Source organism: Thunnus maccoyii, chromosome 14 (assembly GCF_910596095.1).
Source record: "Thunnus maccoyii chromosome 14, fThuMac1.1, whole genome shotgun sequence".
NCBI lineage: Eukaryota > Metazoa > Chordata > Actinopteri > Scombriformes > Scombridae > Thunnus > Thunnus maccoyii.
This window is the reverse complement of record NC_056546.1, coordinates 14,995,783-15,023,528: the sequence shown is the minus strand read 5'-3', so window position 1 is coordinate 15,023,528 and position 27,746 is coordinate 14,995,783. Positions and strand designations below refer to the sequence as shown.

At 40.0% G+C, this 27,746-nt stretch overlaps 1 protein-coding gene across 9 annotated transcripts in view; it reads left to right on the top strand.

Moving 5' to 3' along the window:
* kcnma1a (potassium large conductance calcium-activated channel, subfamily M, alpha member 1a) overlaps window positions 1-27,746 on the top strand; it is a 141,240-nt gene that overhangs the window by 45,097 nt on the left and 68,397 nt on the right. For all 9 annotated transcript variants that reach the window (XM_042433073.1, XM_042433074.1, XM_042433076.1 and 6 more), the window contains exon 3: window positions 20,180-20,241. In XM_042433073.1, the coding sequence (XP_042289007.1) occupies window positions 20,180-20,241 (62 nt within the window). The remainder of the gene's footprint in view (window positions 1-20,179; window positions 20,242-27,746) is intronic.

Below are 27,746 nucleotides of genomic sequence, written 5' to 3'. Positions count from 1 at the left end.
TTAGGGATAGAGGATATTACCAAGATTAATAAAGAATGGAAATTCTAGTGGTTGCAATACTCCTGTCAGTATAAGTGTTCTTTTATTTTCCTGATGATCCGGAAGTGCATTATTGTGGTGCAGAGGAAGGATAGGCTCTGTATTATGCCCTATTTTCAAATAAAAGTTTACTGAAAGTAAGTTGCATGTAAATTACAAGCCCTGTGCTCCCTTTCACAAAAAAAAAAAAATCATGGGGCAACCTGGTGAAATAGGAGTTAGGTTGACAACCATGAACTGCAGTGTTGTTGGTTTGTGTCTGGCCGGTGACATTTGTCGCACATTATTCCCCTTCCCTCTCTCGTCATTTCATGTCAACTCTATTGTCCACTATGATTAAAGGCATAAAATGCCCCAAAAATATGCTTGAAAAGACAAAAATCTGTACCTAACAGGGGGGTGTCAGCACTCCACCGTCTGTGTACTAGTCAGCGTGCTGCTGTCTTTGCATAAAGCCAAACAAATCACTTCACATCACATTGCATTTTACTTGTCACTTTGCTGTATTTGCATAAAGCCGTAAAATCACTGTTCTTTCATAGGCTGATGATTACACTGACAGCCAGACAGCAGCCTGAGCCATGGAACTGGTTCCCGAACCCACACTAGCTTTCCTTCTAATTGCTCCTTCTTGTCGACAAACACATCTTATCCTCCACTATGGCTTGCTGAATGAGCTGAAAGTGCACTGCTAATGTCACTTTCCAGGCTAGATAGCTAATTAAGCACACTGAACACCTTTCAAAACGTACATGCAAATGTTAAGAGAGATTATAAATGGTTATCCTTCCTCAATATCACTGCTAACAAAATGCTGTCTATCAAGGGCTTGTAAGATACCGTTAGCAGCAAGTTTTGTTTGACTCTAACTCATACACCTGCACACCCACTCAGAGGCTTGAAGGCTCAAAGAACATTTTTGATATATTCCTTTTTCTTTACTTGACATGGTTTTGACTGCAAAAAGGAGTTTTATCAGTAAAACCAAAAGATATATCATTATCTACCACTGAAACATGATAAAATGACCTTGAGGTTTCTGGAGGAAGAAATTGAATCCCTCCCGGTTCCACAGGTGTTCCTCTCTAACTCACTCTGTGCCCCAAACTCCCAGGAGTGGGCAAAGCTTTAAGAGAATTTCCCAATTGGGACTGATGAAGTGTCACATTAACATTCAACATTTTCTTGGCTTTATATGCTGCATGTCGATTGCTCTGTGAAGCAGTACTGCCTCCTCTTCTCAGTCTGTCTCACCATCTATACATCAGCAGGTCTGAGTCACACACACACATACACAGAAAGAGAGAGAAATAGTGTGGGAGTGAAAGGATCAGTGGAGCTGGGGCTGACTGCATCCCTACCTCTGCTTTATAGGGTGGACAGGTTATTATTGCGGCAACATCAGTGGTGGAAGATAGATGATATTGTTCCACTCTTAAAACTGACCAAAGAGGCAGCAAAAACCAGCTGTCACATAATGTTTTATATTGACAGGAAACACCCCTACTACTGTGCACAGAGCCTCAGAAGGTGACTGATTTAGTGCCAGTTTTCCATGTGATGGTGTTGCTCTATATGCCTCATATTTCTTCCTTTTTTGACCGTCTTGTGACTCCTGTCACAGCAACGCATTTGTAGCTGCGGTCTCAGGTTCGTTCTTAATATGCTGTTGTCACTCGTGTCATGTTTGCGCTTCTAATTGCTCATCAGAGGAGTCAGCAGAGTGCGGACCATCTGCTAAGCCATCTTTCAGATCCGTTTACCCCCACTGGGATTCTGTTTCCTGGGTTGGGTCGGTCCCACAGTGTCCCTAAAACACATCACCCCCACCGGCCTCGCCGCTCACTGCTCACAGTTTCCATGAGATCATTCGGGGACGATCGCAGGTGATGTAAGAGGCACAGGAAAGAACGGAGGGAGAGCAATTATTGTATAAGAGAGCAGGTGAAATTAAGATAGGGAAGGGAATGAGACTAAATAACAGCAGAAGGAAAATTAATGTTAGAATTGATCCTGATATAGATTTTAGCGTACATACTGGAAGCCAAATGTTTTCAGACAAATATTCTGATAAAGTCTAGTCTCACTTGTGAGTAAATCAGAGAAGTGCAGACATTTTTGGCTTTGTTACTGAGGCTCTCTCATATTAGGAGCCGTGGCAAGGTGCTAATTAAATGGTTTTTAGGTCTGTCTCTGCCTCCGGCCCTAAATTGCATCAGTATTGACTTCAAAGCCTCAATGCATCAAAGAAGGACCAGAAGCAGTATGACTTTGCTCACTTCCTTCTCCTCTCCTCTCCTCTCCTCTCCTCTCCTCTCTTCTCCTCTAAACATCCTACACATATCCTGCATATACATGTGCTTGCATGACTGTATTATATGAGAGATTGTGCAGTCATTGCAATTATTAGGTAATATGCATGTGGCTGTACAGAGAGCTGCGGTCAAGCATAGTCAAAATGAGGGTAGGGACAGACTATGCTTCAAGTTAAATCAATACTAATGAATAAAAAAAATACCTTGACTGTAAACAGCTGCAACCAGGTCGAGAAATGCTATTATGTAACATGTGTATTACATACAAAACAGTAGTTAAGGGATAGGTTCACAATGTTTAAAAGTCTTTCTTAAAAAATAGTCAGGTGAACACTGAAACATGTTTTGCTCACTGTAGTCATTCCTCCTGTTCATACTGACCGTCAAAAGATTCCTACCACTTTCATGGTAAGTGATGGGGGACAAAATCCAAAGTCCTCCTTCTGTGCAAAAATGTGTTCCAAAGATTTTCTGAAGTTAATATGAGGCTTCAGCTGTCCAAATTAGTCAAATCATGTAGATATCTTCCAAAGATACAGCCTTTTTGTTACAAATTTGTTCTTTTTGTTAATATTCCTCCAATGCAGCTTAACAGGGAAACGCTGCCCAGGGAAACACAAAGAGTGAATTCTGTACTAAAAAGGCTCTAACTCTGGAAGATATCCACTTGATTTGACTCATTTGGATGGCTGAAGCCTCATTCAAGCTTCAGATGAATGTTGGAATACATTTCTTTTTAACAACATGAGGGTTGCAGATTTTATCCTCCATCACTTACTGTACATTGAAAGTACAGTAGGAAGGGATCTTTTGATGGTGAGTATGAACAGAAGGAATGATTACAGCAAGCAAAACCTATTTCACTGTCCATATGGGCACCTGACTACTATTTTAAGACAGACTTAACTAAAATACTTATACTTAACTATAATAGTTTCTATAACATGCTTAGCACTTGATTGCTGAACCAGCTCACACCCCTCCAAGCAATGTGTCACATCTGTACTGCAATTTCTCAACAGTTACTCAAAATGACAGTATTTGTTTCTCCTATTTCCTTTAGCGCCTTTGAAAATAATCCCATAGATAGATTGACTGTAAACCAGGAGCTGGGGGGAGCTCCATCGTAGGGCTACTTAGCTGAAGTAATGAAAGCATAAAACTCTCTGACAGAGAGGCTAACAGGCCAGACCATCCTAGCCCCCGAAGACTGAGTGATGTCTTGGTTTTGTGATACCCTTTTATTACTTTGCTGCAGCTGTATGTGCCTCTCTGGCACATTGCATTCACAGTTATTCCCACAAGTGGCATATCACCGTGGCAACATCACATCTCTTATTCACAGGAATGAGCTTTGTGCCCTCTCTGTCTCTATCTGTCTGTCTCTCCATCCCTGGGTGCCTCCATCCTTCTGATCCACTTCCAATGAGCTCAAAGAGGAAGTCAACTGAAATTGCAAATTAATAAAAATTAATAGAAAAACTTGTCGCAATGCTGTTGTGATCTTAAAATGATTTGCTAAGAAAGCCAGCATGCTGCTTCCTTGAACCAGAAATAACAAGTAAAGACAGGGTGTTGCAGTCATAGTTCCTGTTTGCATTGATGGATACTTTTGCAGCAGCTCTACCCCAAACCCTGTTTGCATTTTTTGTACGAGTCAGGAATGTACATTGCATTTACATTATACAAATATGACTGTACAGCAGCTTGATGTAGCACTTTCAATAATACTAAAGTCTGGGCTTTGAAAGGGGAAGCAGGAGTCCTGGGACTCTGAATGGAGAGCTGCATTGTAAACAGCTTGTGTCTGATATTAAACCTATAAAATCCTCAGTCTCACAGGAAATGACTGCCTTCCAGGCAGCAGGCAGCTGAACTTTTCACTGACAAGTGTGCTTGATACTGAATATTGATACGGGTGTCAGTGCTAGTCAACAATCAATCAAACCAGCAGCTTATCATCAGAGGAAAGGTGAGAGGTGGAACTGATGGACATTGAAGTGGAGTTTGGCTCAATGTCTTCTTAATAGGGCTCCGTGTGAAACCACATGAGTTCATTGGCTTGACCTCTTCTGCAGACGTGTATCAAATAGTTGATTAAATAACTCACTTGCTGGTCGATTTGTTAGTTTACTCATGTTTGCATCATGGAGGAATATGCAAAGCTCTTCAAGACATACAGTAGGTGTTCAAGATGCGAAATTAGGTTTAAAATAGAATTTCTGTAATTGAGAGAGAGAAATCCTTTACTTTCTGTTTCTGTTGGAGCTGGATTAGCTACTATTTTGCAAGGGAGACTATTAATTATCTACTGAATGAATAACTGTATGACTAAAGCAGAATTAATAATATATACCCCAAAAGGCAAAAGAACAGAAACCATTTGCAAATTACTCTTCTGTTGCAGTCCCTAGCCATATCTCAAAACTACAAAAGCATACTGAGGGCCTGGTAAGTAGTACTGAAATTGAAATATGCTTTGTTTTCAGAATTATATGAGAGAGTACTCCTCCTTACCATCAATCAAGGGGATTGTTTGGTGAAAGCACCTGCCAAAGTGTTTACTGTGACACCACCATCCCTCCTGCTGATGGGTGAACATATCAAAGATGTGTTAAGGTCATTCATGGCAGGTTCCAGGCATCCGCCCACCTTATTGACTGAGCTGGACAGCTGTGTATAGGGCTTGATCTGATGTGTCAGAGAGCAAACACGGGGGGGTTACACTGAGATGTTGCTGCTCTCCACTTTACACATATAGCCTGCCAACAAACACGGAATACTAATACAGCTTTTCCTCCTCCTGCAGATCCTAGTCTCATCTTTCACCTTGCTGCGAGCGAGCATTCTACCTTATCAGGACCTACTACATTGTTAGCTAGCGAAAGTGGGCTTTGACGCGGATGATAAACTTCTCATTAACCTTCAGGAAATTAAACGAAATCCTGATTTAATTAGATAAAGATCATGTCACTGCTGCGTCTCCTCCGAGATGAAATTTATGCACCTGTAGGTGGGGGGAGGGGGGGTCTGTGGGCGATAGAGAAGGGTGCTTTTAAGAAAAGAATGCAAAAGCAGGATGTGGCACAGCTATATTGTTTTTCTCAGTGAGTTAGTTGCAATCCATTTGCCTTATTGGGGGGGAAACTGAAGTTTTTAATTCCGTATTTGGCAGGGCTTGGTTGTTCCTCTGGCAGCCAAATGCAGTATGACAGTTTTTGGAGAAGGATGAAAGGTTCTGCTGAATTCTGCAATATGCAATAGACAAAGTAATTGCGCTGCATGCATTGTAATAGAAATGGCATTGGTGTGATAAAGTTTTGATATTATTAACTATGGCAGGGATGATTTATGCTATGATTAAAGGCACATAATGGGATTGTGTGGAAGTAACCGGTGCCTAGACAACAGTGTAGTGACTTGAATACATTATGACCTGCAGACCAGATGGTGAATAAGCCACTTGTAGACAAGCATTTAGTATTCACATAGCGAATATGTTAGCAGAGGTAATTTCTCATCATTCTGATGGGAAGCTGTACCAGTTATAAAAATGCCAAGTGGGCTATGGGTTGATACATGAGACAATTACATTCGTAACACTATTGAGTTAAAAAAAATCAAAGAACAAAATACATTTGACTAAGGTGTTTGGAGGTGTTGAAGCAGAAATCGACAGTACATCATGTCTATTAATCATTATGTTTACTCTGACTATGATTCTATGATGACTAAGATAGATGATGCATTTAGAATATGAAAGTCGGAATTATAGCTTTGACCTTTTATTCTTTCAGGCCTACCACTCCTTTCTGTCAAACTTTACTTATACTGTCTGAAACACTACTTCTTCTACTTTTAAACATTTATGCAGATGCTCCATCTGAGAATATAACAGCTGTGAAGACATGAATCAATAGTAGCATGGGCGGTAGTGACAAGTCACAGTACTTTGACTTTTCCTCAGAAAACCAGAAAAAATTGCTGCATTTCATTCGCAGGTTAGTTTGTGAACAAACACCTGAGAAGAGCAGCCCACTCAGTGTCATGTTGTCAGACTGAAAGGATTCCCTGCATGGCAGAAGTCTGAGGAGAGGTCTTATGGGAGATAAAGTATTTTCTTTTTATTGCGACTGAATGGGATATAGGGAAGGGCAGAGTAGAGGACACTTTGGCAGTGTTCAATCTGAGGCCAGCAGGGGTCACATTCAGTTGTGAAGGCTATATTTTTCTCAGCTGTATTCATAATTTAATACTAATTATCTTAAACATATTACCACAAATAGTATATTTTTAATGTAATGTTGACATAATTTTTTGGAACAAATGCTTAAACTTAATATCACAGTATTCAGTAAAACCCTATAGAATTATCTTTATATTACCTGTTCTTGTTTCAAAACTAACTCACTAAAGTGAAATTTCTATTTTGTCACATTTAATTCAATTAAGAGCATTAATTATCTCTTCATGGTTCAACAGTAAAGATTGTAGTTGGCACAGGACCAGTGGGACATTTACTTTGGCCAGTTGTTTGGCCAGTCAGTGGTCCAAATGGGTTACTGCCCTTACCTGATATCAGACAGAACTGTCTGATATCGATTTGATCACCACTAAACACTCTGGCGGGTAGGAGAGAAATAGGCAATGCAGTAAGAGAATCTTGATTCATATTTGATCAGCACTGCCTAGTTTTATTCCTCCTTGGTTCAGGTGGACAGCTTGACAACAGCATTAGTCCTGCCCGTGGCGCTGATTGGCTAATCGTTACTCTCCCCGCGACGCTCATCGGATTGATTGCTTTTCAACAAAGAGACCAACAGAATCAGTCAGCTCAACTTGGTGGAGTGGGCATATTCAAAGGTCTGGACTTAGGCAATTTTGCCTCCTAAAGCTTTAGCATTTCTCACCTATCCATAAATCCATTGGCATAGGTTTCGTTTGACATTGGGGGGGCACATCAAGCATTGGGTCTGGGGGTCCTCCACCAGAAAATTTTGAGCTTTAAACTTGAGCTTTGAGCTTAATTTCCTGCATTCTGGTGAGTTTTTATGCACCAATTTATGCCGTATCCCCTGTCTTCCCCCCCCAAAATCTATGCCCAGCAGCGCTGGAATGGGTTTTGAAGTGGGGGGACATCCAGCTTTGGATGATGTAATGGTCATGATTGGACTGGTGCTATTTCAGACATAGCTCTAATGTATCTCACCTCGTAAATGGTTACCTAGTTTAGTAATTAATGTTACACAACAGCATTTGTGCTGTAATATATTTCAAGAAAAAAAATGAGATGTTACTTTTGCTAAAAAGAAAGTAGTAAAAGAGGCTGATGAGCCCTGCTAAAACATCACCATTATAAAAAAGGAGATTATCCAGTTATAACTGACCAGTCTGATGTATGTAGAGTTATGTGTGTAGTTATTCTGCAGAAGCCTGGTGTCATTTTCAGCCAATTTAATGAAGGTAAATGCAATGAACAACTGTGGCACTGTGTTCTGGTGCAGCACTCAGAGGCTCAAGATTTATCAACATATCAGTCCTGCTGTCTTCAGATGGTGCAAGGATTTAATGAACTGAAGGAGAAACTTTTCATACAGTATAAAGCAGCTGTGGACCACAGATACTGTAAAAATCACCCACATTCAGTTACAAATCAATATGCTTTAACCATATTAAAAGTTATTTTCTGTGCCGATTTTGGTTGGAGTGTTTAATTGAAATAACTAATTTATATTTCAAGCATTAATCTGTTCCTGCAGCGCATTTACAGCATGTATTTAATTTGCTCTTGTTGATAAAATCACCAAAGTGGCAGCAGAGTGACTTCGCTCCAGAAACAGACATGCCTCTGAGATGTCTAAGACCCATTTTCCACAAAATCACCAACATACTTTGTGCTGCCTATTTGCGCTGGTCGTTGCACTGTCACAAAAATTTGGGCCCAATGTTGAATTTGAAATTATTTAAACTAGTCTGAACTGGTAGCCATAATACTCACAGTCCTCTGTTTCTGATTCTGATTGAATTTAAAGGTCCAACATGTTAGAGTAGGCTTAGACATTATTGCTAAGACCGCAGTACTTGGCCTGACCTGCCCCTATTCCAGCGCCATTGTCTATGCCTATGCTATTACTGGCTCCTCTCTGTTCTGCTTTTAGCCTACTCAGCTGTCTGACTTTTTACTTGGGCACCACCTCAGACATAGCCGTAGCAACTACTGTTGCTAACCTGGCAACGCTGCTAGATTTAAGCACTGTTTCCACCAAAAGTTCCAGGTACTTTGGTCCCAGAGGAACTAATCTCAGGGACTAAACTTCGAAGTTTAAAGTCCCTGTAGTGCAGTTCTGTTTGTGTTTCTACTGCATCTGAGGAACCATGTAGATAATGCAAATTAGACCCATGAGGAATTTGAAAATGATGGCAGCATTTAGAGATGCAGTATTAACACATGAGGAAACAACAACACAGATTTTTGCTGTTTTTTGTATTTACTGCTGCATGAGTTGAATGTAATGAATGAATGCAAAGGAGAAATACAAGGAGGAAATTGAAACTGAAACTTAGAGCATCTGTGTCCACAGTATAACATCTGTTGAGTGTTTGATGGTTATTTATTTCTATTTTAGAAAATAACCGCTGTGAAACAATCATAAAATAAAGTTTTATTTCTCTCATTCACTGCTTTGTTCTCGCTACTGCTGCTCCCTCTCTTTTTCTCTTTTTATTTACTCTTTAGCTCGCTTGACCACCACTGCTCTGTCTCTTTCTCTCACTTGCTGGTGCTCTCAGCTCACTCGCGCTATCTCTGTTTCTCTTGCTCCCTTTTAAAACAGGTCGGGAAGCCAACAACAAAGCCTAACTTTACTTTTAACATTAACATACATAAAGAAATGTTCTCCCCTTGTCCTAAACTGGTCCTAAATTGATACAAGAGTACTTTATTGTTTTATAAATGAAGTTGCACACAAGTTGAAGCAGCTGCGCTGTGTGTGTTTGACCAATCAGCAACAGTCATCCCTGCAAACCCCGTCCCCAAAGTTCCTGTGGGGATAAAACAATCTCCCTGGAACTTAATTTAGACCCTGGCCCTTGAAATGCAGCTTCAGAGTTTTCAGACCCCCTGTTGACATAATGCCTGCAGAGTGACCAGTGACACATACTGTATGGCAACCACACTGAACTCTGTTATTGTGTTGATACTTAACAGCATGATGGTATTGCTGCAATTTTGAAGCAATTTATTGGTGACCATTAGCTACTTTTCTCAGAAAATGGCAGCATTACTGGCAAATTAGAGTAGAAGGAACTTAGAAGTAGGAACTTTGAAATAATTAAATAAAAAAGAAGGCCTTTATAATTCACCTTGGAAGAGCGGGAAACAATCAAGCCATAGTGTTCTCTTGGTAATGATTGTGACAATTTCTAAATAAGGCAATTTAAGCTGGCTCATTTTCAAAGACTCACACACTGACACTTACATTTACATTCACCACTGCCCACAACAAGAGCTGGCTACTCATAGACAATGTGTCAGTATCTAAAAACCCTTCATCAGGTTGATTAAGGTTTTGGATAGTTTGATTATTGGAGAGACTTAACAGATTCATGATGTTACCTGCATTAGGACAAGAGAATTTCAGTCACTTATTGTGAAATCATAATCAAAATACTGTTATTGTATGACTGCTGTTGCAACCCATTTTCTCATTTATTTATTGTATGTTATTTTCATGTTTTCTTGCTGAGACAATTAGAGCTCCCACTGACTGGCTGCAAACTGAAGCAGCTGAATCTGAAAAAAATGGTCTTAGTGCTGGATGCTGTCCTTGTCACATCCTTTTTTCCATTTGACCGTGGTTCAGTCAGGGGCTGTAGAAAACATACTGACACTCGCTGACTCTAGTGCCATGAGGCTTGGGGACAAGTTTGCGGACCTGTGATATCCAGCAGCAAAAAGCCACACTTTACCCAGAGTCCATCAGCCTGTGGTGTTCTGTCACAGAGAACCTCCACTGAACTCCCGCATTAAAATCTTTAATACATGACAAACTTACCACTGAGTTACCATTGCTGTAACAGCTGAACAGTTGCATCTCACTAAAAATAATATTTGCCTCCAGCTACAGTACTATGCATAATGGACATTATATGAACTCAGTGCAGTGGCAGCAGCTTTCTATAAAACCCATTCAATATTCTGCAGATATACTGCACTTTTCAAAAGACACCATTTATAAGCTCATATGGTGGATGTCAGGTGGAGAATGGGTATGATGGTTGAGTTAAAGAATTCTCCTCTCTGTCAGCGGCTCTTTGCAGGCTGGTCACATGCATCCTGTCATCTTCTTCATGCTGGCGCAATCTCAGTAGGGGTCCTCCCTTTTGTCTCACCGACAAAAGCACACACACAAAGGTTGAAGACATGGAAAGGTTGAAGACGTACACACATGATATATGCGCACTAACACACTAAGAGGTGAGGACGCGTGCGCAGACGTGCACACGCTGTGGCATTTAAGCTCTTGCTGTGCCTTAGAGGACATGCTCTAATATTCTCCATCCCTCCACCCCTCTTTCTCTTCAGCTGCTCTCTCCCGCTCTCATTCTGTCTCTGCCACAAGCCATTTTCTGCCACCTCTTAATGCTCCTCATGTCCCACGGGGTGGGCTCTCTCTAATATTCTCTCATCCCTCCATCTCCTGTCATCATCACCTCCATCTTTTTGTCTCCTCTCTCTTTTTTGCCCTCTCTCCTTCTCTTCTTTTCTTTTGTCCTTTCAGAATCCTCTGCGAACATTCAAGGTCATGGTCATAGTGTTGGTCTCTTAGGATGGCTTCCATTAGAAACAGGATGCTGTAGAGGGAGGGTGACCTGCCCTTCTAGTATCTAGAGCATACCGTACATCCTCACAGTGCCCATAAGTCCACCTCTGTTCGGATGGTTTAATTCGGCAGTAACACGCCTCTCACAGCGCACAAGTAGAAAAAAAATCCTCTTTTCATGAATTAATGATGCTACACAGAAAGTTTTAGAGGAGATTTTTCAGACAGGTTGTCCTGTCCGTCTGTAACAGATCCCCACAGGCTTCCTCTTCATCTCCCACTGACAGATGCTCATTTTAGGAGCTGTCATCCTGTCAGACCTGAGAGGCTTTCCTTCATACCAACCCCTCCTCACCCCCGTCAATCACTGTTTCTGTTGCCTAGGTACAATAATATGTGGGCATCAGTGTCATAGAGGCCACTAGGGTTAAATGAAGCCAATTCCAGGGGTTCAGCATCAGTGGTCACCTTTTGATTTATGAGATTGCATTTCCTTCCAGAGATAAAAAAAAACATTGTGGCAGCCTGTCAGTTTATTTGCCATCATTTCTTGGGCTTATATTAGATGAAAAAATGCACTGTATGCTGTCTGTAGAACACGTCTTTAGTTGTGTATCCTAAATCTCTTTCTGTAATTTTTTAAAATTTGTTTGTTAAATGGAGTACATGCTTAATATGTCAGTCTGTGTGGTGGGGTGCAATAAATATGCACACTAGCACATTAACCATAGCTGTCTGCACTCTTCTATGGAGAAATCCAGGTTTGCTTGCTGCGGCTTGTCGGTTTGCACCTGTCCAGTTGACAGTGCCAAAGTTCATTTTAAATGGAGCCAGCACTCTGAAAGTGTTGCATTTCACACCGTGTTTGTATTTTCACGCATCAAAATCGAACATAGTCCCAGTAGTATCACCTTTCCAGTGTTGCAATGTCTGATTCAAATAAATGAAAAGGTTTCACTACATCTTTGCCATAGACAAACAAAATGCAGAAAGCTGCTTTTTTCACTTTCACTTTTCACTTTCACTTCTGAGTCTGTGGAACATAATTTTCCCAGCAAGTCCTCCAAATTAAACAACCACATAGGTTGTTTGTACCTGCACTCCAGAATGACCCAATGGAGCATTTTCAGAGTGACACATTGGAGCATAATATGCCACTTACCAAAGCTGTTACATCACTGTTAAAAAAAAATTATGTTTTATTATGCGACACTATTGTGGTTAATATCTGGTTAGGTTTAGGCACAAAAACTACTTGGTTAGGGTTAGGGAAAGATCATAGTTTGGGGTAAAATGATGAAATGATGAAACGTTGGTACTACTTACTTAAAACTAGGCAGCCTTTGTCATCATGGCAACAGTAAACACCATGTTACGTTTTTAAAAAATGTCCCTCACAGTTGAAGACATGACACTCATGGTTGGCAACAGGAAGCTGACAGCAGTCTCCTGCACCCAAGTCCACTTTTTGCATTTAACTAATTATCTAGCCATCCACCCAATGAGCTTCTTCCTAACAAAGAAGTCACCTTATATTGACGCCCCCAGGTCATAATTACTAGATGCTGTCTGTCACTCAAAGGTCATTTTTGTAGGTTGTTTTTGGCGAATAAATTTATGACTTACAGGGTTGTTTTTAATGGGAGGACAGGCTCAATTTTCCAGATGTTTCCATCAACACACCATCTCAAACAATTCTTATCTTGCCTGCTTCCTTCCAGGTAAGTCAGTCAGTCCTTTGCTTCTTTAGAGGAAAAAGTCCTTTTGTAAGATGCCACCTGCCATGGTCGTCATGGTTGACAGGAGCAAGAAGACAGCGACAGGAAGTTACTAAAGTTGTTGGAGCGTAAGTATGTGAGGAAGGTGGGATGTGGTTCCTGCAGCGCTCAAAGCAGTCGTTAGTCACGGTATCAGCAACAGTATTTACAGTGAAAATCCACAATAACTCAAGGTGATTTGACTTCCATATTACAATATCTGTAACTAAAGAAGAAATGAATACCTTTGCAAATATCTTGCCATTTGTTTTCTTTCCTAATAGATACAGGCTGTATAGGTTCATTCGGGTTTGAAGCATAGCCCTTAATCGCATGCTGAATAGTGAGAAATTGATGTTTTTCAAAAATGTCCTGGAAATAAATAGACCATCCTGTCATGTGGGTGGAGTTGTGAATGAATGATGCATATGAGCCTTGAAGGACACGTTAGTGTCCTTCCACTGATCCTCTATTCACCTGGACTGTACTCCAGAGACGGGCACAGTGTGACCTTGGTCGGTAACACGAAAGGAGCTGGCTGTGGGAGGGGAGGGGAGGGAAAGGGGACGATAAGATGAAAAGAGAGGCAGGACTGTGTTGCAGTCTGTGTCAGTTAAAGCCTATTTTCTCTCCTTTATTCTGTCGTTTACCTTCTTTTCTTAAAAAATGGAAAGCACGTTTAGCAGCTAATGAAGAAGAAATAGAGTAAACAGATAAGGTGTATTAGGCCGTCTGGACTTACATCTACAAATTACTGAAGTGGTTTTAGACATTTAATTACAGGAAATTAGCACATGCAGAATTTATCTTCATCTCATTTCGCTCTCATTTTTTGGGCTTCCTCATTAGCCTTCTAAAATTGACTGAGTCTTCTCTGGATTTATATGATGAAAACAACTCAGACACACACCAGTGCACAACTTAGTCAGGGTTTAGCTTGTATCCTGCCTGTTTTTGTACTCTGCACCTTTGAGTCTGCACTCTCATAATTTATGAATTGTAAATTTGAAATCTGGGTGTAATTGGCCCCACTGTCTCGACAGTCAAGCATAATAAGTTTTTGTATCCTTGCTTGTCTGTTGTATCAATAAAAAAAGGAAATATTTAATTAGGAGGGTGAAACTGTAACGAAAGGGGCAATTAGCATTCACGTCATTGGAAAGTCTGCTCAGAGGCAAGCTATCAGCAGACTGAGCCTCAGACAGTCTTAAGTGGACTTTCCAGTACTCTGATAGCCTCGGACTGGATTGTCTTCATTCAAGGCTGCGTAACTGACTGATGATATTAGATTTAAAGCCCAGAAAATGTTTGTGTCCTTCTTTCATGCTTCTTTCATGGAAAATTCTTTCACTTTGGACTTCTCGATTTGGGCAAAGGATTGTCAGACATACAGTATTAAGACAAAAATACATATATCCAGTGTTTGTTGTTTATGTTAGTCCTACACAAAAATGTGTATGACCTCTTTTATTATTAATCACAATCGACTTTAAAAACCTGTCCATGTTTGGTGATCCTTGTCAAACCGGAAAGAAAGCTTGAGTATGAATTGGTATGCTTGTGGTACGTCTGTTCAGTCACACAGTGTGAATCTGTAGTGTGGGTTGAGTTATGCAGTGTGTGACTAGAATACAGAGTGTGTTTTCTAACAGAATGTCAGATCATACCTACACCTACGAAGCTACGTCTATAGCTCTCTGCCATTTGAGGCCGAGGGACAGGGGAGATCTTGACGTGTGCTGATGTATGGATGTATGCCATCAAAGTTTAATGGAGGTTTCATATGTTGACATTTCCCTAGTGAGAGTCTTCTCACTTACCTTGTGCAGTGACGTGTGATTCTATTTCATTTTGTGTCTGAATCTGTATTGACACTGGAGCCGTGTCTGATAATGTAGGAGTATTTGTTATGAAAGCAAACACTCGGAATGGATGCACATGTTTGCTCTGCAGTGCAAACATTGTGACAATTTGATGAGCGAGCGAACACTATAGAGTTGCATTTGTCTTCTGTTTCAATGATGTGAATTACTCTGAGAAAATCTGTATCGGATACGAATGAATATTTACTGACTGCTGCTCTTCTCATTTTATTTGAAACCTGTTATAAAAAACAGATGTGTATGTTGAGAGATTAAAGCCACAGGAAAACAGAAACAGTGCACTGGTTTCGCAAGAGCTTTCCTTGGCTGTGGACCTCTGAAATCCTCTCTGGCTGAGGCATCAATCGGACATTTTGGAACTCCTCTTTCTGGCTACCCATCGAGCCAGGCTGGATTAATGAACAAGCTTATCCTGATGCCACACAGTACTGATGGGCATTCTTGACTTCCCGCTGAGGATTCCCACTCATGTAATCTTGGGGAACCCATTAAAATTCTTAGAAAGTATTTATTTAAGTATTTGACAGTGAGAGGAACAAAAATATTCCAGTTGAGATTTTCTCCCAATTCTTACTTAACAACTACACTACCCCTGAGGATATCTGTTTTTCTGCCTTTGATGTCGACCTCTGGAAGCTCTGAAACAATAGCATGCAAATCAGCTCACAATTGAGCTGCCTCATTAGCCCCAGGCTTTGGATTTTATTAATATTTTGCACAAGTAGGTTTTTTATTTAATAAATTAACTAAAATAGCTTCAGATTAAAACTTCAAACTTTCTCTCATGTGGTGTGAGCCAAGGTTTTATTGGAGATGATGTGAACAAAGGGGGTCCTTAAGGCTGGGTGATTAACTGATTTTAAATATGTGAGGCTTGTTTAGATGTATAATACAATAGACAAAAAACAATACACTTTTTATGGCAGATGATTTTTCTTGTTCACACAGTTAGTAAGAGAAGTGCTTTACTTTTAAAATGTGTTAAACTACCAATAAGAGAATTTAAATCAATAGCAATTTGTATTGTAGGAGTTGCTAAAAACTGATGATGTAGCCCTTTGACCTTATCAAAAAAAAAAACCAACAATTTGCCAACAAGGATATTTTTGATGCAGTGCTTTAAGTAGAGAAAATGGCGGTGACAATTTTGTGTATCTACAACTGGGGAGAGCTAGAATAAATCCACTAGCATTACTTTGTTATATAGAGCGCCCGAGAGAGAATGTCTAACAAAGATTTTGCAATAGACCAAGGTAGTATCCTCTTATCTATGAACATTTAAATACCTATTTTTGAGGACCTGTTGTGTAAACATCCTGCAAGTCCAATTTTTAATAAATGATAAAATTTGTTGTTTGTAACTGCCCTCCAGAACGACACATGTAAGCGTCTTCTGATCTGAAACCTCTATCAGCAGAACAACATCATTTGTCAGTGATTTCCAAAACCTGAAAAAGAAAAGGCTTTTATGGTGTGACAATATTGTGTTTAAGGTTTGACCGGGTTTAGGTACAAAAACAACTTAGTTAGGGTTAGGAAATTGGCATTTTTTCGGTTCAAATAAGTATGTGATCATGGTTAAAAAATAATAATGTGACCTTTGTCATTATGGTTACTGTACAATCATAATCACTTGGTTAAGGTTAATGAAAGTTAGTGCAATCATGGTTAAAATAAAACAAACAAACAACAAAACAGGAAATGAACAGTATCCTCCTGTGGCAAAGTCCCACATTTTGTTGAACCACCCATCCACCCTAACCTGCTCCCTTCATCATCCTTCCTCCTTTGCTCCTGATGGCTAAGAGTCATAATTACTATGCCTGCTAGAAGGTTTTTCCACATGAACATAAACAAATGCCATTTTTGGAATGAATGAATCAATTAGTGCTGTCGTTTTTCTTCCTTTCTTGTCGTCTCTTTTTGCAGCGACATGATGGAAGTACCCAGATTTTTCAGGTATTTAATTCACTGTAATTGGGAAAAAAAGACATCCCATTTGGTTATTTTCTACTGTATTCATGTTTTTCTGAAATTACTCCTCTTTTTAGGATACAGAGAGGGACTTTGAAATGAAATGCAGAGGAGTCAGAAGCCTTTGAGTCGCCTCTCTCTTGACCTTGGTAGTTGGCCTCAATGCGAAGGGAATATTATTTATGTTGTCAGCCCACATCACCTGTCTGCAAGACTGTGCTCTCTCCCTGTCACAGGGTACACTTAATGGATAGAGGAAGTCATTAGACAGGCCCCCTGTTGGAGGAGGAAGTCTTGTGTGAAATTTTGGCTCAGTCTTAGGGCACCTCAAAGAGCTTCCACAGACAAGCCGTGATGAACCCTCGAAATTCTCTAGACTGCCAGATCAACTGAGAACGTCACACACTCACGTGTGTTTATACATGTAAGTTAGTGTTATTATGTGTTTACAATTCTGCAGGCGTCATATGACTGCTGCTACCTTTAGCCCGCTTGCAATGCTGGAACCTGAAACCTGTACACGTTGAAGCGCACACACATATACACGGTTTAACACTGCCCTCTTTTACACTTCCAGTCTTTCAGTCTGCCTGCTAAAGTGCACCTCGGAAAACATCCAACAGATTTAGCTCAGCATGTTAAATATAGAAAGGGATACACTAATGAAAACCTACACGGCTGCTAAGGAGAAAACATAGACATCATCACAGAATACTGGTCTGCTGACATGATGTCGACATATCACAGTTTGTTGCGAACAAACGTGACTCACTCATGCCATATCATCACATGTGAATCAGGGAATTAAAAAAGCTAATTTGCAATTATTACAGGAGCATTTGCAGCAGTGGCTATACTTAGCAATCCTTTTATTTCTGTCTTTCATTTTTTTAATTTCTCAATTTCATTTGTAGACGGAGGGAATGCCCCTCTACCATCACTATTCTTGTAGGTTTCCCCTGAGTGTTATTATATTGGTCCTGATTTGCAGTGGCGGCTGCTCGGTTGGTTGTCTTTGGTAGATTGTGGGTTTGAGGTCGACAGTTAGCCTTCGTAGACATTCTGTGGAGAGAGAGTGTGTGTGTGTGTGTGAGAGAGGGAGAAAGGGGGGGATGGGGTGAAGGGGTGGACTGGCTTTCACAGCTGAATAACTGGGTCAATTTAAGATGATGACGCTTCTTATCTCCTCAACTCATTGCTGGGTCTTCACTGTTCACTGCTCAGCTTCTCAGCTACCAACCACTGACTGCTCAGTCATACTTCTCCCTCTCTCTGCCCCCTTCTCCACTGCTCTCTTTCTCTCTTTTCTCTTTCTCAACCCCATGTGACCCTCTTACTTTGAACATTAGAGGCAAAGATTAGCTTGAAGGAAATGTCAGTGTATATGCATCTAAATGTACTGTGTGAGCTTCTGCAGCATTAACATCCAAATGCTGTTGTGTGTAAAGGGGGTTTCTCACTTTGGCTTTGGTGTTCACCTTGCACCTGCAACTCACCACAAGCATACTATGCCATCTTGTGGGAAAAGCACATATTTTAATTCCTGTATAGAAAACACAACAGGTTCTGGATCATATGATTCCCTCAAGTCAATTGCTTCCTTTCCTAATCAGTCCAGTGAAATGCCTTTTATTCAAAAAGCCAGATGTTATCATCATGTTTCAGCTTGCTATCCATCTCCTTTGTGCGGCGCATCATTGATGTCTTTGGCTTGTAAGGTTATTCCGGCCCTGGACGACTCAGTGCCCAGGATCACCATCATCCTCCATTCAAGCGGCAAACCATTAAAAATGCAGTGGAATGGGGGTGTTTACTTAGTACCGCAACGACAATGCATTGGATCAATCCAAAGGACCATCAGATGAAAGTAATCAAGCTCCTATCATCAATAATGAATGACACCATAAGCCACACCAGTGGGCTTCTATTGTGAGATCGCTGAATAGGAGAATGGATCACAGTGGAGGAACTATTGTGCCTCGCTATGCCGGCCAGCTGCTGAGAAGATGATGATTGCGATGATAGTGGCAGTGATGATGACGGTGATATGACCTCTAATGTTTGCAAGTGCAGTTTGCTGAAGGGTATTATTGAGGCACATGTGGCTGTTTTTGTTTTGTTTTTTTTTTACGAGGGAGTGGAATAAGTGGAAGCTGACATATAAATTACCAATATAAAAATGATTCAGTTTTTTAGTATTTGCTACAGGATCTAACTGTAGTTTTTCTGTATAATTATTGTTATAAGATATACAGCATTACATTAGATTTAAATAATGCATTCATATTTTGTGCTACTGTATTGCTGAATTGTTGCACTATAGATGAGTTTGGTGGCTGAATAATGTGTTGTGCTCTTAAGTGCTGCCACCTTTACTGTGGTGTTCAGTTCAAATGAACACACTTACACTGGCAGAGGAAGCAGAGATGTTTGGGTTTGTTCATGGTCTGACAGACGAAGGTCTCTGTGAATGTGGAAGTTATTCATTCTCAAAGCACACGACTGAAATTAGTTATGACAAAGCCTTGACATTAACATACCGGCTATGTCCAACTTCCACAGTTAGGATGTGAAAGTGCTGTTAGTTAAGTGAAACCCAGCGAGAATTATTTACCTTAGGTTGACTTTTAATAATCAACCATGATTTCTTGCATTATAATCTGAAGAAATGCGTCATTTAATAAAAATCAGAAACACACTGATCTTAATGAATTTAAACGGATTCAAAGTTTGTCTTTATTATTATTTGAACAAAACTATGTTTTTAGACTCTCTACAAGATTAATTAACTTAAGATGCTGGGTACAGGTATTTGCTGCTAATATTGTTCCCTTACCTGACTTTACCTTACCAGTCATATATAGTCACTGAAACATTATGCAGACAACAGTCCAGCAGGGTCACAATCTCACACAATGCAAGCACTGACTCAGCATAGTAGTTGAAGAGTACACGTCAACACTTGATAACTGCAGTCCTCTCTAAGCACTTCCTCTCAACACCCCCTACACACATTGTCACTGCTCTTCTGTACAGTTAGGCTTACAAATGTGTGTCCTTTCTTTGCTTCCTATAACTGTGCTGGCTTGACCTTACACTGCTAGCATTCAGTAGGCTGTATTTGCTGACATGAAGGTGAACATTCATTATTCAGTGAATGCTTTTTGAAAACGTCCACTGTTCTGCAACCTGCAAATACAGTGGAAAGTTGTCGTTTAATTACTGATTCTGTAACTAATGTTGTCTATTGTGTCCACCCGAACTGAATACAAGTCTTTGTTCATTGTGTAGTACATTAATAAGCAGAGTTAGAAAACGTTTGTAGGTCTATGAGAAGTCTCTTTTGCATGAAATTAATTTCTCCTCCGTCTGTTTCTTTCTCTCTGCAGGTGGTGTTAGTCTTTGCACTCAGCATCGGGGCCCTCGGAATATACTTTATAGATTCTTCAGAGTAAGTATTAATTTCATTACTTATTTTTTGGATCATTTGACATTTCATACATCCTCTGACAGCTATACTGGGTAAAATTAACTTTACATACATTTACATTGGCCTACTTACTAGTGCACATGCATTCTTACTCGTATCCACACACTGCAATCTCTGAAATGCAAATGCACATATTCACACCCCCATAAGTACTCACAAGCAATGATACATACACATACACACACACACATCTGCATCTGAGGATTTGTCAATGGGAGTCAGTTTCCATGGCAACAGAGACAGGCAGATACTGTATGTGTTGGGGATCTTGTTCTGTGTGTGAGTGAGTGAGTGTGTGTATTGTCAGTTTGTGCGTATCCCCGGCTGGCACCCAGAGACAGATTGCAGGCCTGGCATCTGTCCGATAACCACTGCAGCCACTTTCACACCATCCAGATCCAGACTGTACCTTTTAACAGGGAGAGTTTGGAATTTAAAATGTATATATATTTTCAGTTAGATGAGTTTCTCTCTGGTAAGGATATTGACTCATTAGCTTTGGCAGTAAGGTGCATGGTCAGACCATGGTTACAAGATGCTACATTATCAGGCAAAAATGAACATTTTGCTCAACCTAATTCTCTTTGGTAGGTAGTGTGATATGGGAATGGACTCCAGTGTATACAGAAGTATTTTAACTATTTTTCACCAAACAAAACAATTGTTGCCATGTGAAATACATGAAATACAAAAAAGATGTTCTTTTTCCATGTGTCACTGTATTAAATGGGTTAAAATGTTTGTATTTGCTGATCCTGCCTGCTTTTTCTGTTGATTTGATGATAGTTTTGGTCATCATTCCTTTGGGTCATGATAACCTTTTCAAAAAATTTTTTTTTACAAGGAACATCAGAACACAGCAGTCAAATGTGATATATTTTACAAGCTAATTTAATTTAAGGTGCTACTTTATGTTGCACCTTATGACTATATGTGGCAATTCTGCACCTCACGATTTCAGTTAGATGAAACTTCTGCAGCACAGATCTTGACTGTTCCCCGCATTTTAAAAGTACCATGGTTTAGAGCAAAATTAAAGCAAAGGAAGCAATATTTTACTTCCAATTATGTAGAATTATGCCATGTGCCTCTGGCAATAAAATAACCAAAATGTGTCACCATGCCCTGCATGTACACCAACTCTGTGTGCCTTTGAGTGAACTTTATTTCATGCACCATTGATTATACAAAATAAAACCTTAAATATTTATTATAATGCCTGCAGTTATGGAATGTTGGGACTGAAACATTTTGACCATGATATGGTACTTTTTCATTATATTCCTTCCCTCTGCTGGCTGTTGCAGCATGATATCTTTAAGTAATGGCAACCTTCCTGTAGTTTGTTTTCACTTTAATACAGTATCTGTGAACTGTGAAATTCTGTCCCTGAGGGAACTGAGTGTCTAAAACAGGGATGGAGATGTAAAATTGTTAAAAGACGTAAATCTAAAAGACAATCCAACCAGTCTCATCTTTAGAGCAGTGGGAATTTATTCTTAACATGAATCCTGTCACCCATTTATACCTCAGGATGAAAACCTTTACTTCCTCCTCCACATTCTCTGTCTTTCTTTATATATCCCTCTATTGCTTCCTCTTTGTTTTCCTCTCTGCCTCTGGCATATCTTGAGCAGAAACAGAGATCGAGAGACAAATTTCATATCATACAAGTTTATAATCTTCCTTAATATTTAGATGATGACTAAACACACAAAGGAATTTTCTAAATCAATCATCAGTCATGTAATGATCATTAATCAATGAATCATTAAATCATTTTAGAAAATACAGCCTGAAAGAACTGGTGGGATGCAAGTAACATGCAGTTATTGCAGTTAGGGTTATTTATTATTTAACCTCCAATATCCATCAAGAGTTACCTGATTGGGCAGCACTGTACCACATTGTACCACATATCCATACTGTACATACATGTTTTACATATTTAACCTGACATTTCAGCACTGACAGATATGCAGACATTGATAAATTATCCAAAAGACAACAAGAGAGGAAGGTTGAAAACACACAGTAAGGTTTGCAGAGATGTACCATGGCATAGCATCAAACCAGCAGGGTCAAAAAGGGAGACTAATTAATACTTTGTTTTGCTGTATGGATGTAGTTTCTCATACTATAGTATTTACTCTTTGTATTTTCTACGTACAGTGCATTTTTAGTGTGTTTCTATGTTAGTTGGCATCCCAAAGGCATTGCCCAACCTCTCTCTCTGTGCTCCCATTTATCCAAGGCCAAAATCCCACCTCCCCCACCACCCCCTTGGTTTCTACCCTCATCATTGTGATTAGCTCAAGCTTGAGCTCACATGAGTGTGCACATCCTCTCAGGGGAACTACTGATCAACCCAGAGCAGGTTCACCGGACTCTGGGGGCTCCTAAACAGGGCCATGCTTGTGTTACAACCATACTCTCACTGCAACAGCTGGAGCCTCTCATGTGCACTACACCCATTGTTAGATGTTACACAACTGACCTGACAGTAAATCTCTCTCAGGTGTCTATTAAGAAAGATCTATTATGTCTGTTTTTGTCTCCGCAACAATCTATTTGATGTAATATCTAATTGCCAAAGATGTCTGAAGCTGCCAAACTCAAAATAATCCAAGATGCATCATATGGCCCACCAAGGGCAAATGGTTCCCAATTATCACTGTGAAAAACACACGTCAGGTCCACACTAGCTGTCACAAGTAAACAGCATTATAGTCTAGAGACCACAGAGCACAGGGTTGGATCTCAAATTCATCTTAAACTTCAAAGTTCTGCTCTCTTTTGTTGCATTTGTGACATTCATTCTTCCCAAGAACACTCGCCACAAGGACACAAATATTGACATGTACTCTTCTTCTGATTACCACCTTGTGTGAGGGGTTGCATGTGCCTACATGTGTGAAGGAGGAGGGGCATACACTACATGCATAAATGAACAGATTCACATTCACACCCCCTACTCAAATGCTAAAAATGCTTTACAAATGACCTTCTCTCCATCTACCTTCCTTGCCACTAAATGTTAATGAGGAAATCAATGAGCAAAGATTTATAGGTCACTCTTTTAATGGTAGTAATTACTCTACCAAATAGCTTACTGAAGGCCTCATGTTACAGACTCATGAACTATTCAGGCTCTATCTATGGTTTGCCTCCCCTTCTCTTCCAAACTGCCATTTTGGCCATCGGATGAAGAGAACTGAAATCGTCTGTGAAAAAGGCAACAGTAATAGGACGGATTATGGTTGAGTCCCTGTGGTAAAAGTGAAAAGAGACATGTGGTGGAATAAGTGCATGTGGGTTGGACCTTGGGAGGCTGCAACTGCACGATGGGCTTTTATGTCTACTTTAGTGAAGCAGGGTATAGTCCCTTGGGGCAGGAACGAACACACACATACACACACTGGGTAAAACTCTGAAGAAAATGTACCTTTCTGGTGCCCAGGCACCAGTCTCTGAGGAGTTGTTTTGTCTCTCGCTTTCTGCAGGTGGGGTTTTCATAGCAGGGACTCTGTTGGCCAGTATCCTGCAGCAAAGAGCCACAAAAACCCAGAATTTGAAAAGAAGTTGAAATTATTAAATGGCTGCCCTCCCAAATGAGTGTGGATAGTAGTCACTGACTTGGCAACCATGTTGTTGTTAAGAGGACTGTTTTTTTAATGAATGGGAGTGAAGATGTAGCTTCAGTAAACACTGAGAATGATTGTCCATCTGTTTGTTTTTACAAAATGTTTTTTTAACCACAGTTCTGTGCAACACATAAAATGGCGTGATAAGACACCGCCTTTTCAGTTCCTCTGCAGCAGACTTCTCTTGCCAAACTGGTGCTATTTTGGTGATATTTTCAATGGGAGGATACAGTGTCCTCTCCTGCCCACATCTGAATATGCTTTAATACCTTGGCTCATCCTTCATCCTTCATCCCTTCTTTTTCCTCTTCTGTGCTCCCATCAAACAAATAAAGAGGAATGTAGGACAAAGTCTCTGCAGGCTGCTCTTAAAGGGATGCCCTTGTTCCTGCTCCACTTCTGTTTCTATATTTCTCTCCTCTCTCGATCCCTCCCTGTCACACATACGGATTATTATTACATGCACACACTTGCATGCGCATTAACTTGCAGAGGCGCGCACGTGTACACGCAGAGACACGATTTTGTCTCTAAGAGGCCTAATAAACAGTGGCCTCTGCCTGTAACTCTATCGTTAGTGTGCGATCAATGTCAGCACTGAAAAAAGAAACAGTACCTAATGACTAATTAATGGGGTAAGGTGAGAAATATGGCGGAGCAGTGAGACAAGCTTGGCAGACTTTGTGGGGATGAAGGATAACCTATATAGGGACCTCTCCTTCTTGGGGTGTCATTGACAGTACCTGGCTGTTAGGTCTGGATGGAGTATCTGAGTCTCCGAGTTGATCAGAGAAGACCATGTAACCGTGAGATGACTTAATTAGTAGCTGACACCATTCCCAAGTGGCTTCACATTTAAATCCACAAACAGGCAATGACTCATTTCGATGAGTCATTTCAAAATCTTGAGACTAAATGCATTTAATATTTTTTCAACACTTTCAGGGAGATTTTCTCTTTTTAACTGAGTGAGTTGCTCTGAAAAAGAGAGAAAATTAAGCATCATTGTCACATGTAGATAATGGGCTTTTGTAAATGCTATGGCACATCACAGTGCTAGTGTTATGATCATGGAGCCTCTCCCTGGAGACTTCAAAAATTAAGCTTTGTTCTACAGACAGCCTTTGGAGTCCTGCTTAGCTCACATGTGGTGAAGCTTTACATTAAACAAGTCTTCCAATGAGAGTGAAGTTAGCGGATGTGGTGGATGAAACACTAATTTAAGTCTAATGAAAGAAATTGCTTTGGAGATGATTAGCTTAGTTAGTCTGCAATTTGATCCTTTTTTTGTGTTATCAGTGCACACCGAATGGTCCAACCTCTTTGTTGATCAACGTTACCATGGCAATATAAAGGCCATTTGCTGTTGCGGTTTCCTGATATCCCACCATGCCGAGCGAAAGGGCTATTTTTAGACCAGAGGATGAACACAGCATGACCCACTCTCATGAGAAACATGAGATGAGATTGAAATGATTTAAGTGGCTTTGTGGCTTTTTTTGGAATTTGTAGCCACTGTGTCAATTCATGGCAACTTACCAGAAAACCCCCCAAAAAATAAAAAAATATTTCATTTTATAAAAATTGTTACCAGTGTTCCTGAGTGAATTTATACAAAAACCACAATTTACACCACTTTTATTATTATTTGTGGCTACAACTGGACCTCATATGTCATGAATAGTGATTGACAGCCAGAAACAGCAGAACATGCCATACTGTAATATTTGGGGTGGTGGGTGGGGGTTTCTTCAGTTACCAAATGATCTAAATATACAGTATACTGTATATTGCAATTTACTGCAACAGCTTCCATGATCACCACATGGATCATATACATTTATTAATAGTAGTTTAGCTTTTGGAATTCATGCTAAAATCATAAATCACTTACCCCTGTGGTTGGTTGAATAGCATTCACACCAGAGTACAGTCGGAGGTGAACTCAGACCCACCATGTTCAAGTTTGTCTGACAGTACTTTCACACCCGCCAGAACAAACTGATCCAAATGGGGAAATACAGCAGTATAATTTTTTTTTTTTTAAATCATCCAAATCATTTATTTCCACTCAGGCTGTTTCAGTGCTGTAGTGAACTCAAAAGCCAGCTTAAAAATACATTTAATAATTTGATAAGAATTTTTTTTTGTTGTTAAGTTAATAAAGATTTGAAATTTATCTAAAAATTTAGGTCAGAAGGGATAGATTTCTTTTCTTTATGAGAGGATTAGGAGGGATTGTTCTAAAAAAAAATATGAATAAATTAACCATGAACTAGTAGAAGTGTAATTTCTCTTGCAAAGATATTTAAATTTTGTCATTTGGCAGACGCTTTTATTCAAAGCGACTTACAAGCGAGGCAAGACAATCAAGCGTTAGAGGACAGTGACTCCGGGAGAGCCGTGGTACAAAGTCTCAAGTAGTTGACCAGGTACAAATGCAATGAGAAAGAGCACTAGACAAAAGATTTTTTTTAAAATATAAAGTAAGAAACAACAGGAAGTGGACAAGTGCATAAGAAATAAGAGAGAAGTGCAACAATCAACAACATGCCAAAAAGTTTAAGGGCCTCAAGTGTCGAGGTGTTCACAGAAGAGCTGATTTTTCAGGCGTTTCTTGAATGCACCAAAGGGGTCAGCAGACCGTATGGAGCTGGGTAGCTCATCCCACCATCGCAGAACCACAAATGAGAAGAGTCTGGATAGTGATTTTGTACCAGGCAGTGATGGTATTACCAGATGCTGTTCAGCAAGATACAGCTCCTTTTTATCCTAGTGTCCTTACTTCTTTTTTTTTTTTTTTTTAAACATTTAGTATTTCCTTTTAGTTTATTGCGTTGTTAAGCATTCCATGTGTAGTTGTGGTTTCTTTTAGTGATGTGCTATTTTTATTCACAACCTACTCCTTTAGAGTCTAAAATGAATAACATCTTTGTAGAGGAAAAGCTTGAAGGGGAATGCAAGTCATTTGCATTCAGATGAAAACATTGAATTATCTATTTTTAGCCTCCCTGCAGAGGTTTTATTTGTCCATTGCCCTTGTAGGTGTTAAAGTATTTCTTATTTTAGTAATGTGCCTTGACCTAAATCAGTCATTTAAGTACTAACCTGGCCTTCTTTCAGCTTTACAGACTCCTCCATGCTGAGAAATAAGGCATATGAGCAAGATATTCAGTTATTGTACTCGAATCACATTCTAAATGTGCCCCTATTTTTCTTTTTGGTTGTATATTGATATTTGGTTATATATTGGGTGTATTGGGTGAGTTGAATACTAACAATAATTCTAACAATTCTGTAACTATATTCCAAGATGCTTATGCTCACTAGAGCAGTAAGACAGTTCAGAGATTTGGTGTTTTGCATTATGGTTGTGAGCATTAGTCAAGCTGGCAGGAGTGTGTTGTTGTTGTCTTCTCAGGGGGCAACCTTGCTGTTGCTCCTGCAGCTTGCCAAGGTCATGTTCAGGCTAACAAAGGGCTGGCTCCTGCTGACTGACTGAAGGTGTTTACGACTATTTTTAGAACATCATCATGAACATACTCTTTTTGCCCTTGTGAACAAATGAGTTTTACCTCTCTGGTTGCGTTTTCCAGAGGCAGAGTGCCTGGTCAGAGGAGGTTAACGTGAGGAAACATTTTATATCCTGAAATAGACTCACATGCTCTGCAGCCTTCCCTCAGGCAATCTCTGTTCTCCTGTGTATGTCTGCATGTGTGTGTGTGTGTGTATGTGTGTGTGTGTGTGTGTGTTAGTGCTGGCTTTGCTAATAAGGAGTAGTAGGGTTAGAGAAGGGAAAGAAGGCCTAGTGTGTTGCAGACA